At 36.8% G+C, this 20,997-nt stretch overlaps 1 protein-coding gene across 1 annotated transcript in view; it reads left to right on the top strand.

Moving 5' to 3' along the window:
* Positions 1-8,921: 8,921 nt before the first annotated feature.
* foxo6a (forkhead box O6 a) overlaps positions 8,922-20,997 on the top strand; it is a 31,558-nt gene continuing 19,482 nt past the window's right edge. The window contains exon 1 of the mRNA XM_051130534.1: positions 8,922-9,776. Coding sequence (XP_050986491.1) covers positions 9,351-9,776 — 426 coding nt within the window. The 5' untranslated portion in view covers positions 8,922-9,350. The remainder of the gene's footprint in view (positions 9,777-20,997) is intronic.

Raw genomic sequence — 20,997 nt, 5'->3', positions numbered from 1 at the left:
ACTAATGGACTAATTTTCACGTCCACACATCTGACTGGTATTCATCGTATGACAGAGACTACGCAGCCCGAAACTGATCCCAGACTTGGATTCTCTTGTTATTCTGCAGTAGCAAAATGAATAAATATAGAGAGTTTTCGTCAAGCCAGTACTCATTGTGCCAAACGAAGGACATCCATTATGTTCTCACTATGTCTGTAATTTCACACAAGACTCAATAGCTCCCTCAGGAAGGAAATGGAAAAACAGCAGAGGCCGTACACATTAGATTAAATGGCAAACTGATATGTGGCAAAACAGGTAAGAATCTGAAGATTAAAAAATTACTCTGTGACATGAAATATATTGAAGTTTGCCACATTATGTATTAATGTTATGCAGCCATTCCCAGTTAGGCTAATTACAGAATCACACACAAGAAAAACTGACTAACAGTCCAGAAGTCTTCAAGGTTCAGCCATGCCTATGCACCAATTATGCTTACCTAATGTTTTTAATAATTTTCTTTATTTGTTTATCTTATTACTTAACTGTCACCCATAAGATGTTATGTATAACCTTTAAAGGGGTCATCGGATGCAAAGTTCACTTTTACATGTTGTTTGAACATTCATGTATGTACACGTCTACCCTGTAATGATAAAAATCTATGCAGTGGTTTTTAATTAATCTGTAAAAATAATATTCCCTTTTTCAAATCAAGCCATTCTCAGATGCCTATCGGTGTGGCATCACACTGACAGAGGCCGCTCCCATGATAGTTGATTGACATGAGCATCTTACCTCAGATCAGCTGTAACAGTCCAACCTCCACTGTTTCGATGCTGGAGCAGGGATGTAAGTTAGACAAGAATATCTCCGATTGAGGTGTTGTGTTGCTGAATGTAATAATGAACGTAGTGGTTGTCATTTACCCCCCGACATTTGAGCTGCTGAAGATGCAGTGGATTAAGTTTGTTTGTGAAGGGAATGCACCTCCTGATCTACATATATCAGTCTATGTTCGCACGAATCATTCGTGATCCAGCTTCACTTACAGCAGAAGTCAGTATAAGGTTTTTTTTTTTGTTTTGTTTTTTTTAATGAATCTTTGCGATTGCCTTTCCTAATAACGTGCTGGTTAGCAAGTTTAGCGGCTAAACACGAAGTGGCGAGTAAACAGGCTTGTCACTCACAGAAAGAAGAGAGGGGTGGGGCAAGCAGAGCTCATTAACATTTAAAGCGACCTCAATCAGAACAGGATGATTTTTGCAGAGCTGATTTTGGCAAGGTAAAAAAGGTGTTATTTACACTACCATTGAGAAATTTTAACCAAAGCATGTTATAGACTTTTAATTAAGACCCTAAAGAATCATATCAACTTGTATCAACTTGAAAATGGGCATCCAATGACCCCTTTAAGATATGTAGATGTTCAAATACACAACATACATTTGAACATATGTTGTTGTTTTTTTTTTTTTTTTTTACAATGTATTTTCATATTTTGCTCTAAAGGCTGTAAACTATCAGACTGCGCAAACTGCAACAGAGAGAATGTAAGGAACTGCTTCCGAACCAACACTTTTATTACTTTTCATAATCATTTTCATAAACATGCAAACAAGCATTATGAGCAATGGAATGTAGTGCAATTCCATTATGCAGTTTACATGTAATTTTGTTCTGTCCTCAGGTTGTGGCCTTGATGACTGACACATTCATTTTGTGGTACACACATCATGTTACTGTCAGGACTTTCTTCTCTGTGCCCGCTTTCCTCTTATCTTTCTCAAGTTGTGTCTAAAAGGCACATTTGCATCAACAACAATTTCAGATTCACATCTGAAAATTAAGGTACTATGCAATTTCTAAAACAAAATGCATTAATGCATCGCAATTTTACATCCCATGAATGTCAATAATCTGTTCCCTATTTCTTTCATTTCAAAATGATGCACAGAATATACGTTTACAACTTAAGTAATGTTTATTACATGAATAACAAATGTGATTATACAGTATACAGACTTGGTTTGTTTGCCATGTTATCACAGAGAAGACAAAAAAGTAAGAATCTATTTTAAGTTTGGAAGTTATTTAACATTTTTTAAAAGGCTTTTGACACAACAGAAAAAAAGAATTGATAAAAACAGAGAGCACTACATTATTTTATTTTTGAATTATTTTATTATTTATTTATTTTTACAACATATTTAATGACCTGGGTGAATTCTGCTTTGCAGCCATTTCTTCCAGCGGTATCTTTGAAATCTAGACTCCCTGAATGGATGAACTGTGCAATCCACAGCAATGAACAAAAAGCATTGAATTTTACTTTTGCTACTTTGTACGTAAATTGATATTTATGTAATACATACTATAAGAATGTAAACAAAAACTGTTTAATTTTTAGCAGAGATGGAAGAAGAAAGCCTCAACATGTCTCCTACGTAATTGCTCCACAATGAACAGCTGATTAACCTTCAAATTCACCATGCCTCCTGTTTGGCTGAAAATCTAAAAACTGAGGTAAAGCAGAGTCAAGCTGTTGATTAAATAATAATGTTTTTCTCTCTAGTATGTATGCAAGTCTTTCTAATATGTGTATGTAATGTACAATAAATATGATAATACATCTTTTGCTTAAAACTAATGCCGGTTTGCTCATCGTCTGTTCTTAGCTAAAAAAAGGGCCCAGGAGTTTGGTGTAACAGTCAGGTGATCAGGGCAGGCAACAAAAAGACAGAAACAATAATCCAGTGGTCAAAAGGGAAAACTGCTAGGGTTGAGAGAACAATAATCCAAATTGGGACAGAACCAAGTAAGACAGTAGGGAAAATGCTCAGAATGATAGGCCATGGCAATGGACCTTTCTCACATTTCCAGGTTTCTCATTGCGAAAGTTGTCATAGTTGGGTGAAATCTGAGATCAGTGAATGGGAGAGTACCACAAATATATTTTTTGCATTCCCATTTGCACAAATAACAAAAGAAAAACCCCATGATAGTGTTTTCATGACTTTCAGTCAAAGCAGAAACATGGAGAGAGACTGATAATGGCAGTCAGAAGAGGGAACAATGTCAAATTTACCATCCCTCCCATAGACACGACATTAGAAACACCCTGGCATTAGCGTTAACTAGTTTTTTGTAACTTGATGAAAAGGGGATATAATACAAAATATGAAAAACTTTCAAGGTTTTATGATGATGATGACGACAGTTGAAACGCGTCATCACAGTCTTGTGAAAAGGGTCTATACAAGGCTTTTAGAGATTTTAGCACACTTTCTGTGTTAAAACAAATAAGACACTGATTACACAGAATGTGTCCATATCCAGACACAAAGGTGTGTTAAGAAATGTTGTTTTCCATTTATTTTTAAAAGTGTGTGACTGCCCTTTTCTGTCATTCACATTGATATAATGAGTGATGATTTTTAAACTGCTGTTACATCCCTAGCATCGGAAATTCATTACATGTACATTCTTTTTTTACATATACCACTTTTTGTGAAGTTTGTACGTTGTGTTTGCAAGGGGAAAAAAAGGCCAATTAGGCCTTGTGGGCCACACCTCAAAATATACAGGCCCAAACGTTTTTCCAAAGAACATTTGTGGAATGGTTCAGATGAATTTCTATTATAGTCATTACGAATCCAGAGTTACTAAAAAACAGCAAAATTTTCATGTAATTTAATTTTATTTAGAGCACTTTCACAAAAGAGTAGATCTGAAGTGCTAAACAATTGTAATGACCATAAAAAAATAATAAAATATAAAAACAAGATCAATTTGAGTAGGGGATCCAAATGCAAGCCTTTGTTATAAAAAATGTGGTCAAAACAGGCAGGGTAGATCTCTAGCAAACAGGATAATCCAAGGCAGAGGCAAAACAGTAATCCACAAACAGGCAAAAGTCAGGGCAGGCAGCAAACAATCAGGAAACTAGTAAACAGTCCAAGGTCAAAACATAGACAGGGCAAAACTAGGAAACTAGGAAAACACAGAAACTAGGAAATCAAGGAACACAGAGAAACTAGGAAAACATTGATACATTCAATACTCAGTGATAAGGGTGAGCAGGTGTGTGTCTTTTATAGCTTTCCTGACTGACACTGGGAGGAGTCTGTAATTGGTTCCGAGGCAGGAGTGAGATGGAGTTCCCTCTGGAGGAGCTCATGGGCACTCCAGCTAGAGGTCGTTATAGAGTTCCCCCTTAAGGAGTGCCTTCCAGATGCTCCTAAACAAAACAACATAGTCCAGGAGGGTGGTGGAGTGGAGTGGAGACGGAACAGGGAGAGGGACGAAGGGCCAGGTCCATGTGCGGGAGGAGGACCCAGAGACTGAGGCAGGGCCGGAGGAGCAGGGAGCCAGGGCGGAGCCAACAGAGTGGGGAGCTAGAGTGGAGCTGACAGACTCCGGGAGCCAGGGTGGAGCTGAGTAGCATCAGGGCAGAGCAAGCGGAGCCGAAGACCACCAGGACAGAGCAGACGGGCCCGAGGATCCCCATGGTGGAGCTGGCGGAGCTGAAGAGCACCAGGGTGGAGCTAAAGACCATCAGGGTGGAGCAAAAAAGCACCAGGGCAGAGCTGAAGACCACCAGGGTGGAGGTGATGGTGCAGCAGACCAAGGCAGATCAGGCAGAACTGGAACAGGTGTTATGGCCATAACAAGGCACGCAAAGAGTTCACAGGTGACCTCCTTGGCCATGACAGGACAATCAGAGAGTTCACAGACAGCCTTCTTGGCCATGACCAGACATTCAGAGATTTCACAGACGGCCTTCTTTGGCCATGACAGGACAGGCAGAGAGTTCACAGGCGGCCTCCTTGGCTGTGACAGGACAGGCAAAGAGCTCGGAGACAGCCTTCTTGGTTGTGACAGGGCAGGCAAAAAGGTTGGAGACAGACTCTTTGGCCATGACAGGACAGACGAAGAGCTCGAAGACAGCCCCTTTGGCCATGATGGGACAGACAAAGAGCTCAGAAGTGGACGCCGCTGACTCTGGAGGTTCTGCAGCAGAAGCTGCCACCTCTGGAGGAGCTGGAGTGGATACCGCTGATTTGAGAGATTCTAGGAGCTAGGAAATCAAGAAACACACAGAAACTAGGAAAGCATTGATACATTCAATACTCAGTGATGAGGGTGAGCAAGTGTGCGTCTTTTATAGTCCTCCTGATCGACACTGGGAGGAGTGTGTAATGACCTATAATAACCTCTCATAACCTTTTTCGTGCTGCACTGAATGACCCTCTACATATACAACTATCCTGTGTTGGTCTTTGAGGGACTTTTGAGAAAATTTGTGGAGCATGCTTCCTCAAGCTCCATCGGATGCAGAGCTCCTCTGTCTCCTTTGATGTCGGTATGGACCACCGGCATCCCCATCTCTGTGGCCTATTGCTTTTAAACCTGGCAGCCTCATCACTCTCATACCCGGCATCCTCAGAGTTTCTTCCACCATTTGCTGCCCTTCCAGTGATAGTAGCTGACATTTTGTGTCTTTTTGTACAACTAAGGAGGTTGTTACTAACCACTCTGTGCTCCATTAAGGTCTCCAATGCCACTGTGGTGGTCTTCAGCCCAAACTCCTCCCACATGATCTGAATCACCAGAGTTCTAATCACCTGCACATGCAACTATGTGTTGACCTCCTTCTGATCTTGTAACAGCTGTCCGTTCTGAATTGACTGCTGAAATCTTTGCAGGGCCAGTAATACTGCCAGCAACTCAAAGCAATTGATATGATAGTGCAGTTGAGGTCCTGTCCAGGAGTCCAAGGCAGTGTGCCCATTTCATACTGTATGGTGCCCCAGCCTGACTCAGATGCATCTGTTGTGATGACAACAACATGCCTGGAAACCTGTTCTAGATGAACAACTAGGCACATTTATTCGTGAGACACACTGTCATGGCCAACTCCAGAAGTCCAACTCCATCCCAAGAAAAGAGATGCTTTGTACTGAAGAGAGCTTGCTATTTTTCTAGTTCACCTGAAGCCCCAACTAGCTAAGGTGTTTGAGCACTAGTTTCCTGTTTATGCACAATAGATCTTAAGAGTGAGCTAGAATTAGCCAGTCATCAAGCAAACTGAGAATGTGGATGCCCAAGGGTCAAGAGCAGCCTCTGCGACTTTTGAGAAAATGCGAGGTTATGGGCAACCTGAAGCGGAGGACCTTGTACTGGTATGCGTGACCCTTGAAAGCAAACCGAAGACACAATGTCAAGGTAAACTCAAGACATGGAAATACCCGTCCTCCAGAGCTGTCACTGAAAAAAACTAATCCTGTTGGTGAACACGTCAAAATGTGCTTCTTGAACATCTTGGTTCAAAATTTGCAGGTCTAGGATTGGTTGTAATCTGGTTGTAATCTACTCCCTTGGTACACAACCAGTGGAAAAAGTCACACAAAACCAAAAAAGTCACACAACTAGTGGAAAAAGTCACCAAAGACTGCTCACTTGACTATGGGGAAGATAAATAGCAACTCAAACAAACCTTTTTCAAGATATCTTAGCATTGTTGTATATTATCAGTATATAATTTTCTAATTTACATCAGACAGCTGATTATAGTTAATAACAAATAATCTTGAATTTATTTGTTTGATGCATAATAAGGTTCTTCACCCAACAAACAGTTTCTCATTCCTTAAGATAGCATAACACTGTCATAGCAATTACATTTTATGCTTCCTATTTCTTTATCATTCATGGCATTCATTTAGTAGTTGTGTTGACTACTTTTGTTTATCTTTTGTTATTAACATTTATTTTATTACACGTTTGTTTTTCTTGTACTGATAATACAGTAAGAGGCTCAACAAGTTAATGATAGTACTAATCAATACAATGCCCTAGTCCATTAATACGCTCTGTGTAGAGCATGATAATATGATAAGTGTGAGCTCACAGTTATTTGTGCACATTTCTTGGTTTCTGTGGGTGTGTTGTGTAATGTGAATGTGGCTGTGTTGGGTGGAGACAATAAAACGCTTGTATGTGGATGTTTTAAGGATTTGGATTGTGGTAAATTATGTCACTCTTGGAATGTCTAATTGTGTTTCTACCCTTCAATCCTTTAATTCTATCCTTTTTGCAGGACTGATCTGTAATGTTAAACATGTCTGTTCTCTGATCTTTAGTAAACAGACTGTATTTGGAATGAACACAACTGTCATGCCAAAACAAAGAACTGAAAAAACAATGAATTCATTTGATCATCATTATTTTATCCTTAATAGTCCTTAATAAAATATAAGGTAGAACATGCCAACTACCTCAAACACCAATACTCTCAGAAAAAAAAGATACAAAAGCTGTCATGGGGTGGTACCCTTTCAAAAGGTACATCTTTGTACCCCTAAAGGGTGTATATTAGTACTTTCAAAGCACAAATTAGTACCTAAAGTGTACATATCAATACCTAAATGGTACTTATTAACACTTTTAATAGGAGGGCTTTAAAAGAGTGTAAAGTGAAATAGTCTGACTTGATTTTATCCCTGAAAGTCATCTTTGTTAGATATGCTGAGGAGGGTTACCGAGTCTCCTTTAAACTCAGTTTTGTCCTGATATCAAGTGAATTATTATGGTGTTAAAATGAAAGCACAACTTTAAAGAATGAATCAAGTCCAATTTATTGATTTAGTGACTTCCTTGAAGCAACATTTATAACAGGTTCCATTCACCTGAAATATTATGTCTTGATATTGGACACTGTAGTGCCATGGTAATAACCACTATAACAAATGAAAGCCCTCTAGTACCAAATTGAATAGTAACCAATATAACAAATTAAATATTGTTGTGAAATGGCTGTGGAAATTTTAGTCTGTCATTGTGCCTTGGGTTGTAATTAGTACGGACTGGATTTGGTTGTCTGAATCTCAGTCAGCACAGCCCTGATCTTATTCAGCCTATGCACAAATAAAGATTCAAGTCTGATTAAAGAATGACTGGCAAATACTGACTATGAACCAAAAAGTAGTATGCTTATTAAAGGAGAAGTTAAAATACTTACATATAATTTACTCACCCCCTTGTCATCCAAGATGTTCATGTCTTTCTTTCTTCAGTCGTAAAGAAATTTCAGGAATTATCCCCATATAATGGACTTTACTGGTGTCCCCAAGTTTGAACTTCCAAAATGCAGTTTAAAATGCAGCTTCAAGTGGCTTTAAACGATCCCAGCCAAAGAAGAAGGGTCTTATCTAGCAGTCATTTTCGAAACAAATTGACAATTTATATACTTGTTAACCTCAAATGCTCATCCTGTCTCATCTCTGCGATGCGCATGCATAGTTTATGTAATCCGGGTCAGTACAGTTAGGGTATGTTGAAAAACTCCCATCTTGTTTTCTTCTTCAACATCAAAATTGTAAAACATTGCTGTTTTACCTTTTTTTTTTTTGTAAAGGGCATTTTATCTTCTTTGCATGTTCATTTTGTAAACACTGGGTCAGTACTTCTGCAGCGATAAAGGGCGATTTTGAAATTGGGGAAGAAGAAAACGAGATGGGGGTTTTCCGACATACCATAAGTGTTTTGAACTGGAAAAAAACAGTTCACGAAGACAGACAAGAGGAGCATTTGGAAGTTAAAAAGCATATAAATTGTCAATTTGTTTAAAAAATAACAGGTCGTTCGCTAGTTAAGTTCCTTCTTCCTCGGCTGGGATTGTTTAGAGCCATTTGAAGCTGCTTTTAAACTGCATTTTGGAAGTTCAAACTTGGGGGCACCATTGAAGTCCACTATATGGAGATAATTCCTGAAATGTTTTCCTCAACAAACATAATTTCTTATGGACTGAAAAAAGAAAGACATGAACATCTTGGATGACAAGGGGGTGAGCAAATTATCTGTAAATTTTTGTTCTGGAAGTGAACTTCTTTAATTAAAAATAATCGGTTACATTGTACTGAAAAATTAACAGATTCTGAATAACACTATAAGAATAGCCGACAAGCCATGAGTGAGTAAAACAGAACATGTTGATGACATTACCAAATATACATCAGTGTTACGACATTCATTATGCACTGTGAAGTTTTTAGTTCGCAGTGCAATGCGAAGATCTCTCATCTGTTGCTGCTCCAGTTTCGCTTGCAATAACCGGAATCGTGAAGGAGGAGGATGCTGCTGCTGCGGTCAGAGTGAGTAAAAACCGGGATGGAAATTGAATATGAGCCGCTGTCTCTACACATGCATCCATTATTTCAGCAAGCCAGACTCACTTCAACATGATGCGCTCTCGTCTACACCATCCTCCTCTCTCCTCCTCTGTGAGGTGGACTCATTGAGGCGTTTCTGAGAATACAGAATCACCTGACTACATCTACCTGGCATCGGCTTATTAAGAACAGATGATGATGATAGAGGAGGATGAAGCGGAGGCTCATCAGGTGGATATGGAGTCGGATTTGGTCAGCAGACCTCGCTCATGCAGCTGGACGAACGACTTCTCATGTGAGGTGAACGCGGATCTGTCGCTTAATCTCTCCATATTTAAAGTAGATTCGGATCATGTTCCATCACCGGCGTGCAGGAGGAGGATGATGATGCTGGATGCCGGAGGATTTCACGACTTGACGGGAGCTGCGCTGCGCAAAACCAAGGCATCCTCCCGGCGGAACGCGTGGGGAAACCAGTCCTACGCGGAGCTCATCACTCGAGCCATCGAGAGCACACCCGAGAAAAGACTCACCCTGTCTCAGATCTACGACTGGATGGTCCGATATGTGCCCTATTTCAAAGATAAAGGAGACAGCAACAGCTCTGCCGGATGGAAGGTAACACATGATACATGCATGCACACAATGACAATTCGCCTTTGCTGGTCAACTTAGACTTACAAGGTTCTTGACTTGGCGATTTGCTCTAAAAATAGTTAACACTCCACCTGAATTTGTCATAACATTACATGAAATGCAATATATGCCTTTAGTATTTAATATGTACTGTATATATGCATAATACTGTATACACAATATATAATAAATTGCGTGTGCATATTAGATAAAGTGGGCAAATTAAAATGTTTTTACCATATTGTATATTCATCTGTATTTAGAACTATATATATATTGCTGAAGCTTTTATTCATTTCAGATAGATTCATAGTCTAGTTCTTAACCTTTGGTTATTTAATTCAGAGAAAAATGGGCAAAGAAAAATGTGGGTGTCAAAAAGAAAGGATGTATGCAAAATATATGGGTATAATACAATGCATATTTCATAATACACATAAAATTGTTAAAGTATTTTTAAGTGGATGATGATGGAGGACAAAGCATTTTAGGAGGAAAACCTCTGCATAATGTAATCATGCATTATCAGTATCCCACTGCTCCAATACTCTGCAATCAGACTGATTCATTCCAAACACTTGATTCACTGTGACACCGATGTAATTTTCTTTTATTTCAGATTTGAATTTCACACTTCATTAATTTACAGTTACAAGCATCAGATTTCAATAACAATAAGAATAACAACAACAAGTATTATTTACTTCACTGAACTTCTGAAACAGCTCACCTTAAAACGGTCCTTTATTTTCTATTTGGAGAGAACTACCACAGTCTTTGTTCAGGGATGTCTTAAAAATCTGACCTCATGCTGTAATTTCAGCTCTTATTTGATCTATGCACATTATCCAAGGTAGGACCAGTATAAAATATATGAAATGTTTGTATAGCTCAGTCAAGAATTATGTTTGTCTCGCTTAGTGTTAATGAATCTTTGAAAAAAAAAAAAAAAAAAAAAAAAAACAGTTGCTGAGTAATCAGACAAATACAGGTCTCATTCAGCATCCAAATGATACAGTAAATGCCTTTCAGTTAGGATTTTCAATGAGAAAGGTTTTTGGCACTTTTGGCAAGGTCTTTTAGGCATTACTTCAAAGCATGAATTTTTTCAAGTCATATTTTGTTATGTAACCCAATCCAAATGGTCAGCTATAGTACTAAAGTCGTAGTACTTGATAGTATTTGTTGGTTCAGTGTTTCATCCAGTAATGATCCTAACAGAAAATATTTGAGCAGCGTACTGTGGATACCTCCTCAGACAAATGCAACTCTGTTCTGTTCACGTTTTATTTAAAAATAAATATATACATGAATACATACATACTTACATAAATTAATAAATAAAAATACTAACTCAGAATCTAGTCTTTATAGAGGTAAGTTAAACCTTACTGAAACATCCATCCATCCAGTTTCCTAACCGCTTGTTCTAGAGTAATCTGTGGTCTGGGCAATATTTAGGGAAACACCCTGGATGGGCTCCTATTGAATCCTATTGCCAATCATATTCATAGTGACATGTAAACAATAAAATATTTAATTTTAAAACTCTCCTAACTATTTGTTTTGCCTTGATTGTGAGGGGGAACAGTGATGTTGAACACCCTGATGTTGAAATATTATATGACAAAAGGACTGTTTGTCAGAAACACACTGTCTTAGATTAACTGCGTTGAATTGTGTGTCAACAAAAGATACATTGAGGATCTAATGAGATAGCATCAGTACTATGGTTTGCCACTTGGATTGAGCTAAAAAAAGAATGAGATAACAGCCTCACAATGGATCCTCAGTCTGCTCAGCCCTCATAGTTCAGGACAAATGTAAGCCCATATCATTAAAATGAGCTCTTCAGAGGTGTGTTGAAAGGGAATTAGCTGCATTATCTTAGTATCAGCCACTGCCATAGATCTTTATACCTGTTGAGACACGTCCTGACCCACATGATGAAGGCCATCTTTATGCCTTTCTTAGCTCTTACCTGACATTGACAAATGCATGTACTGTCTGAAACGATGCAAAGCAATTGGAAAATTTAAAGAAGACAGACAAGCATTAAAGGCGGATGGTTGATTGTATTACAATAGTTTTTTCTTCAAATTTCATCAAGTTCTTTTTTCATATAGTCATATAGTAAGTGAATCATATAGTAAGTGACCATCTGAAATTAAATACATGGGCGATTCATGTTTAGCTGCCAATATATCGTTGAAAGTTCCATAGTTATTATTTATTAATAAAAAATTATATGTTGTGCCAACCAGTCCCATTGTGGGAATTGTTGACACAGCCCTACTGATTTATAATGAAAGTAAAAAACGAACAAAATGAAAAGATAAAAAAAAAAATATTTTAAATAACTTTCATTTATTTTTAGTTATTTTGTTGTTGTTGTTTTGTTTTATCAAAAATGTAAAAGTTGTCCTAACAGAATGAGTGTAAATCAAAACGACAAACAATAATTGTAGTGTCAGCATCCAATTATAAAACAGAAATTAGGCTTGTGTTAGTTTTTATTACTGTGATGAACTAGAATATAACAGTCATACTTTCTAAATAATCAGTCATCAGCACAGTTATATACTGTAAAGACTGCTGAGAGTAACTTTCAAGTACTCTTAAATGAGGACGAAATTATGCTATTTTGCTCATTCTTGACTGTGATTCACTCTGTGGTCTAGTTGCAAAACAGTATTTGAAAAGAAATGATCATATGACTTGAAGATGGTACAGCAAACAGCGCCCTCTGTTGCACTAAACAAACCCCACATGATAGAGACAGAGTAAGTAAGTTCTATTGCTCTGTCTTGCCTCATTAGGTATCATTTCACTGACTGTTGAAACAGTAAAAAAATAACAGTAAAACAATGATTTTTGGGCACCCTGTACAATAGTTTTGTGTGAGGAACAGATGGCTTCAATGTGATGACGTAAAAAGAGTGTACCACAAAACTATAGCAAGAAAACACATCTTTTTATAAGCTGTCCTTGTGTGATATACACACATGTCCAGTGTAGTCAGCTTCACTGACTCAAACAACTCTTTTTTTGATTAATCAGAAACATGTTCTGTTCTGTTCATTCATGAATCAGAAAATTATGACTAAGTGGTCCTCTGAGAACTCATAATTTATCAGGATAAGATGTCTGGGATTGGCTTATTCTTTTCCACATTCTCTTTATTTTATGTTAACAATAATAACTATTTTCTAGTGGTGTGATGATTACTTACTTGCTTATCTTTATTGTACTTAAAAAGGCAATTCTTCATTCTCCGACTGCACACTTCACTTTTATCACGGATATCGACTTTTTTTTTTTTTTAATGAAATCAAGAAGATCCTGATCATGGAAATTAATAGCAGAATTAGGTAAGACTCTAATCCACGTTAATTAGATTTTAAAAAGTTTGTAAGATAAACTTCATGTTGGCTTGACTAAATCTTTTCTTAAAATGTAAACGAGTTTGATGTTTAAAGGAGAGGATAGATGTGAAAGTTTAAAGAAATTATGAATTAGAATAAGTCTCTTTTGCTCACAAAGGCTGCATTTATTTGATCTAAAATACAGTAAAACAGTAACATTATGAAACATTATACAGTTTTTCAGCAGCCAGTACTCTAGTTTTCAGTTTCACATGATCCTTCAGAAATCAGTCTACTATACTGACCTAGTGCCAGGAAACATTTCAGATTATTTTTAATGTTGAAAACTTTTTTCAAATAAAACCATTCTCATCTTCTTCTCTGTGTGACGACACACCGACAGAGGCTGCTCCCACGATAGATTGATTGACACTGGCATCTTACCTTAGACCCGCCCTGATTGAGCTGTAACAGTCCAATCGCCATTGTTTCGATGCCGGAGCAGGGACGTAGACAATAATGGCTCCTAAGAGATTGAGGTGTTCTGTTGTTGGATGTAATAATGAACATAGTGGTCGTCATTTACTCCTGACATCTGAGCCGCTGAAGATGCAGTGGATTACATTTGCTTGTGAAGGGAATGCGCCTCCCGATCCACATATATCTGTCTATGTTTGTGCGAATCATTCGTGACCCAGCTTCACTTACAGCAGGAGTAAGTATAAGGGTTTTTTTACGAATGTTTACAATTGCCTTTCCTAATAACACGCTAGTTAGCAAGTTTAGCGGCTAAACGCAGCTAAATGCGGCTAAAGTAAACAGAGTGGTGAGCAGAGCTCATTTGCATTTAAAGGAACATGCAACAAAATGGGCTGATTTCTCCAGAGCTGATTTTGACCAGGTAAAAAGGGTGTTGTTTTACACTACCATTGAGAAACTTTAGCCGACGTATGTTATAGACTTTTCATTAAGACCCTAAAGAATTATATCAACTTGTGGGAAATGGGCATCCAATGACCCCTCTAAAGAATACTGAAAAAAAAAAAAAAAAGAATCACAGTTTCCACAAAAAAAATATTGAGCAGGCAACAACTGTTTTACTTTATTTTAATTAAATAAATGCAGCTTTGGTTAGCATTAGAGATTTAATTAATTCAAACTTAGTACAAAGAGAAAGATGCAAAATGCTCCTTGAAAGCAGTCTCTGAATGATTTCTGTACAAAAACAAGCAAAAACCTTATTAAGCTTTATCATCTTCCTATTAGACTGTCTTTGGCAAAATGTTGGTCTATTGATGGATATGCATAAGAGTGATTGCCTGTCACAACAGAAAATGACTCTCTCCTCATTAATGTATCTTTTTAATGTTCTTAATGCCCTTGTGGGTGTGTGCATTAGGGTTCGTGTGTCTTGACAAAATTTTTAATCTACCATTTGAAAGAATGTCATGTTGATATTCTTTTCTGAAAGAGGGAAGGAAAGTGTGTTTGTGTGTGTGTGTCAGTGTGTGATGGCTGGTAATGTGCTGCCAGGGTATTGCGCGGCGGGTCAGTGCGGGTGCCAGGCAGTCAGTCAGACTGTAATGTGAAGTGACTAGAGTGTTATTTATAACATGTCTTTAAGGTCTTTAATGGTGCAAGGCAGCAGGGCAAAGAGTCAGGAGCCAATGAGAGAGAAAGAGAGATGACAGTGAAATAAAAGAGAGAGCAAGCAAGTTCACATTTTGTATATATAAATACAAAAACAGTTATAACATCTGTTGTCTGATATTTATTTGAGATATTTCAAAGTGCATCATCTGGAGACCAGTAGGCGAAGTGCTCCTTTCAGCACACGTGTAAAAGACTGTAGAATATTGACACAAAGTATATGATTAATATCATAACACTAGAGATTTCTGCTGAGAAATTTTCATTTGCTGATCAGGGGTGTGTTTCCCAAAAGCAACCATGGTAGCAAGTTCCACTGTTACCAATAGAGCTCAGTGGAACTAACGACCATAGGTAGCTAAGGACGCTTTTGGGAAATGCACCCCAGTTCGATTCGGTGAACATGTAAACATAAATAGCTTCTTTGCAATAGTGCAATAGAGTATAGGAAACAAAGGTAACACTTTAAAATAGGGAACCATTCTTAGCATGCCTATTATTAACATATTGGCTCTTTGTTAGTACTTCTAAAGCACCAATTCTGCATGACTATATTCTGAAACAAATTATGTGGAAAATCTTATGTATGGGGAAGAAAAATTAGTGGCAGCAGCATTTTTTTCTATAAAATAAGATTCCTGTAGCTCAAACAGAGGAGCATGGCAGTAGCAACACCAAGGTCATGGATTTAGTTCTATTGTGTACTTTTGGATAAAAGCATTTGCCAAGCGTAAATTGTCAAAAAAAACGCTTCCACAGAAATACAGCATTTAAAGTATTGTGTATTGTCCTTTGATATATTTATCAACATCCTATTATATCTGATATGTTTTAGATGCAATAAACCACACACAAACATGCTAGTTCCTTTTATTTATCCGATATATATTTCTAATAATTTTCCCAAGAGAAAAAGAATGAGTAACTACAAAGGACTTTTTTAATGAACAGATTTCAGCTGTTTTTGTGCTCACTTTTATATGAAGGTCACATACATACATAACCAATTTAAATGCATTTTATGTGTATATAGTTTTATGGTTTTACCTTTGTCATTCTTAAACTATAAAAATCCATTATAGCAATTTGAATATAAAATGTGAGAAATGTGATTTATGAAGACAATAGAGAAATAACAAGCTAAATGTCACTTCTGCAACAACAGAATATGTTTATTCTTAATATTTTTATATTAAATACATCCTTGCACTGACAGCTTTCATATATTTTGGTGAATATCTTACATATTATTTTTAGAGTTCTATAACACTCTGAAGGTGACTGTTCAGAAAACCTTCACCATCTGCTGATTTAATGAATTCAAGAGGGGTTTTTTTAAACAATAAGCTACATTTTATCAAATCATTATGCACTGTAAGCCCTAATATGTTATGTCAGAAAATCCAAAATTGGTAGAACTATAGATTTTGACTTTGTACACAAACATGTTATTTGCACTTAAATATTGAGTTGAATTGGGGACAGGCCTCAATTTGCATCATCTCACAACCTGTTGATTGGTGGATACCTTACATTTGCAAGTTAATCAATAACATGTATCCATGCATGTGTTTAATGTATAAATTTATGCCTGTCGTCATGTCTGATCTTTGCATTTTAGTGTTTTTATGCTGTCTGTGAGCATGAATGTACATACAGTGTGTGCTGGGTGTTTGTGTGTGTGCTGATGAACTCAGTTGGAGACTGAGTCCTTAGGGAACAGCTCCTGTTAATAATTCAGACATGGCTTATTATCAAGGAAGTGCAGATTTCATCTTAATTGCAGGCAGTCTGTTCTGCTCAGTATCTCATGAAAGCATGTATGCCTAAATGTTCAGCTCTGAACACACATGAAACAGCCTTCTAATCTTCATGTACCTTTCAGAGGCAGTAAAAATAACTCCCTCATCGAGACAAACAGATGTTAATTGTTAAAAACCTCTAACAAGTCACAAGCCATAGTGAAGTTTGATGTAGTGTAATCTTTCACACGTATGTATATAATTTTCTACTTGTTAAAATACTTCCTCCTTTCCCAGTTTATTGCCGGTTTATTATTACTGAGTTTCAAATAGGACATTTGGCAAGTGTTTGAGATAAATCCTTTATATATATATATATATATATATATATATATATATGTATGTATGTATATATATATATATATATATATATACACATGTATGTATGTATGTATGTATGTATACATCCAATACACTTTAATCAAAGGAAGCCCTAAAACCATTTATAAGGACCAGAATAATGAAACTGGCAATTGTGGTTGCCAGACATTTACTGTAAAAAATATAGCTGATGATGTTTCAGCTATTTTACGATGGCATATACAAGCAGTACAATATAGATATTGATATAGTTTTAAAATCATTCTAAATTTCAAAGAACAGCTAAGTCAACACCACAGCTAATGGCAGAGAGTAATGACATTGTTGGAATCACTTCCCAGCTGATAAACATTGACAGCCAATCAGTATCTATCCTGCTTTTAAAATCTTGAGGCAAATGGCACTGCAGCACATGCTTATAAAAAACAAATTTAACATGCATGGTGTGGACTGTAATATAGTATAGTAGTTATTTTTAAAGTTATTGTTCCTGGTGTAAACAGGTTTTTATAACCATATATTTCATTAAGTGATATAGGACCAGATTTACGAAACGGGGGAAATTAGACGGGAGCAGAAAGTTGATTATGAGCAAACAAAAAGACCCAACACAGCTGGATCATTTCCCAGCACTGTCTACCAAAGGTTAAGACATGCAATTATTTCTGTTAAATAATTGCACAAATACCAGAATTGCACAAATATGTTGCATGATTTATTTAAATATTCTTCTTTTTATAAAAAAAATGCACAGGAAATTTAGTAAATACTGACAGTAGTTTGTTGTTGTTGTTTTTGGAGTGTCTATTTACAGTAAGTGCAAATAGCCTGCTTTCTTGGCAGAGGCTATATACACTAACTCCGCCCACCAATGTGTGATTGGTCTAGTCAACACTACAAAAGACAATTGTCAAACATCAACTCCAGTGGTGTAGCTGGTAAGGCATGTACCATAGTCATTTTGACACAATTCACCCGAGTTTGAATCCGCCTTCCACTGAACTTTTTTTCTCCCTTTTCAAATCTCACATCACATTGGAAAGGCATTTATTTTCAATAAAATGAAGGAAATAATCAAAAAGTTGAAAATAAAGTATCGGGTAGAGTTATAACTATATACCCTATAGGGTAGGGAGTAGGGTAGTAAGAGTAGGGAGAGCTTAATTGTCCCAATGAGGTGGAATCCATTTAATAGTTTGAATTAAAATTATAGTTTGCACTCAATGTTAATTCATGCTGTTTTATGATGTACTACAATACTGAGGTGCAGATCATTTTGTATGGCTTATTAGCATAAGTTGTATTAATAACAGAGAATCCTTCTAGTTTAACATAGTGTAAATAGAATCTATAGCTATTTGCACTTAGTGTAAATAGCATCTATCACTAAGAAAATACACTATTTTCACTTAGTGTGAATAGCATCTAATTGCTATTTACACTTAGTGTAAATTTACATAGCCACTGCTACAGGGTTTTTTTTTTATTAAGTATACTTAAGTAAAGTGCAATTATATTTTTAAGCATACAAATATCAGTGTATCAGTAGTATACTTTTTAAGTGTAATATTTCAATACTCCTTGGAACTAAATTGGTCCACTTTTTAGTATATAAAAGTATATTTTTAAGTATACTTTAAGTATAACAGCAGTAAACTTTGAGTACACAACTAGTTTACATCTATGTGTTCAGTTTGTACTGCATGTATACTAAAAGCGATCTTATAGCTATACTGATAGTTTAATAATTGAATACTTTTTATGCATTTTTAGTACACTTTGAAGTATAGTCTCAGTAAACTACTAATTTAGTAGATTTATACTGCAAGTATACTCATATGTTTTCTTTAAGTAAACTTTTCATCATACTTTAAGTATACTACTATATCCCTGTTTAGGTATTCATTTGTATATATTTTGTTATATGAATATCTGAACATGCAAAACATCAAAAGAAAGAACAGGGCATCTGCTTGAAAATAAAAACATTTTATTCTAGCTTCATGCGTTCTTTTTTATAAATACTTGAATGTGGGTAAGCTAAAATAGATAAATAAATAGATTATTTAAAAAAGACTATTCATGATAATCAAAACATAGATGGAGTTGATCAACACCCCAAAGCTTGTCAGTCATTATTATCGCTTCATAGTTTGACATTTTATTCCATAACTTTGCACAGTTTTACATAACTATGGTTTTGATGCTGTTTTATGTCTGACGATTGTTGTTTCTGGTTCTTCTTCACTTGTGTTTTGGAAATTCTGTACAGAAGATGTGCACTAGCGCTGCTAGCATTTAATAATGAAAATACAGATTCTTAGATGACAAGTATAGCTCAAATATACTTATACTTTTTCTAAATATAAGTCAAGTATACTTAAATGTCATTTTAAGTATATAGGCCTATCTGAGAAATATGTAAAGCACATTTCTGAGAAGTACGTAAAAAGTAGACGAAGTATACTTTCCTATTTTTAGTTTAAAAGAAGTATGCTAATAGCACACTTGAGTAAACGTCTTTTTTGTAAGGGTTGCTCTACTACGCAATTATCTCCTAGTATTGCTCTACTACAGCAGGCTAGTTTCAGCAGGCTGTAAGTGTTCCATTGGCTACTGCAGTTATTGGTGTGTTAATATTCGCAGTATCCAGAGTATATAAAAGTGAAACTTGTGGTGGTGTTTGTAGAGCATACTGAACTGCCCACAGACTGATTTAGAGTCTGTGACATGGCAGTGTGTTGCTGGGTTATGAGCCGTCTGTGGTGATTGATGTCTGAGAGAGGCTATATCTCACACCACTCACAGTTACTGCTGACAAGCCGACACACTGTTTAAACTGGTGGGGTTATCCAAGGTCCAGACTCATTATGATTCCTCGGAAGCAGGGCTGATATAGGCCCTGTCACAAATATGGAACAAAAGTGCCGATGGTACACTTGATTTAGTATTTTATGTTTCTGTTAAGTCCATGTGAACATAGAGTGCCCCATTTGTTATTTTATGATACAAGAGTGTGTTCACAAGTGCGCCCTTTGCAGCCACTATCCACCCTTCTGTAAAGCCTGCACTGGTACACTTTATAGCAAACAACTACCTGACAGTGAGGATAACAAGTGTTGTGGGCATTAGGACATTAAAACAAGGCCAAAGTAAAACTCACTTTGATGCAGCATGCGTGTGCTGATTCTTTAATCTCAAAACTGTCCAGATGACTCCAGGTGTAAATGTGGTCAGGAGCTGAGCAGTAGAGCAGAGCAGCAGAACAAACAAACAGACAGACAGGAAATGCTACAGGTAGTCAAAGATCTATAAGAATGGATATAAGAATATTATCTGTGAAAACTGAGTTGGGTTTTCTGACATACAGTAAATGGGGGATTCAAATCTACAGTGTGTGGTTTTCAGGAGCCCTTGTGAATCCAAAAGGCAACATCTAAAGTCGATCAGGAAAGGGTTTAATAACCAAGTGCTCAATATGAAGTCAAAACAAATCCAAAAACACAGGAACGACACCATAGCGCTAGAAATGATTTGCCCAGAATTGCAGCAGTAAGAACTGGATGTACACAGTGTTCAGCAGGGGTAATTGAGGTGCTAAGGGAGGTATACACGGTTGAGATGTGGCCGTGTGCTGTTTGATGAAAGTAGGTCAGTCTGAAGGCTGGATGTTTGCTATTCCATCCATGTAAACTCTGAGCACGGAGCCAGCAGATAGCCCCGAATGAACTCATCCTCTTTATCTCTACCATTATGCAACTCTTTGTTCCATCTTCCGTCTGTTCTCTTCATCTCTCTTTTCCCAAACTTATTCACTGTTCTCTCTCATGGGCACATTCAAAATTCTGCCTTTTTTTTAAATTCTGCCTTTTTCACAAACTTTTTCCTGAGTCATTGCTCAATCTTGTTTCTGTCACTATGTATGTGGCTTGAATAGCTCAAACAAGCATGAAAATTATGTTGTCATTTATGCACCACATGTGTTCCAAACCCGAGAGACTTCCTTTCTTCTGCTAAACTTTGCAAAATGTTCACTCTGCTTGTTTCCATTCAACTAAAGTGGAT

The sequence above is a fragment of the Labeo rohita genome, chromosome 16, assembly GCF_022985175.1.
Source record: "Labeo rohita strain BAU-BD-2019 chromosome 16, IGBB_LRoh.1.0, whole genome shotgun sequence".
NCBI classification, from domain to species: Eukaryota; Metazoa; Chordata; class Actinopteri; order Cypriniformes; family Cyprinidae; genus Labeo; species Labeo rohita.
The sequence above is the reverse complement of the archived record's forward strand: the minus strand, read 5'-3'. Positions and strand labels throughout refer to the sequence as shown.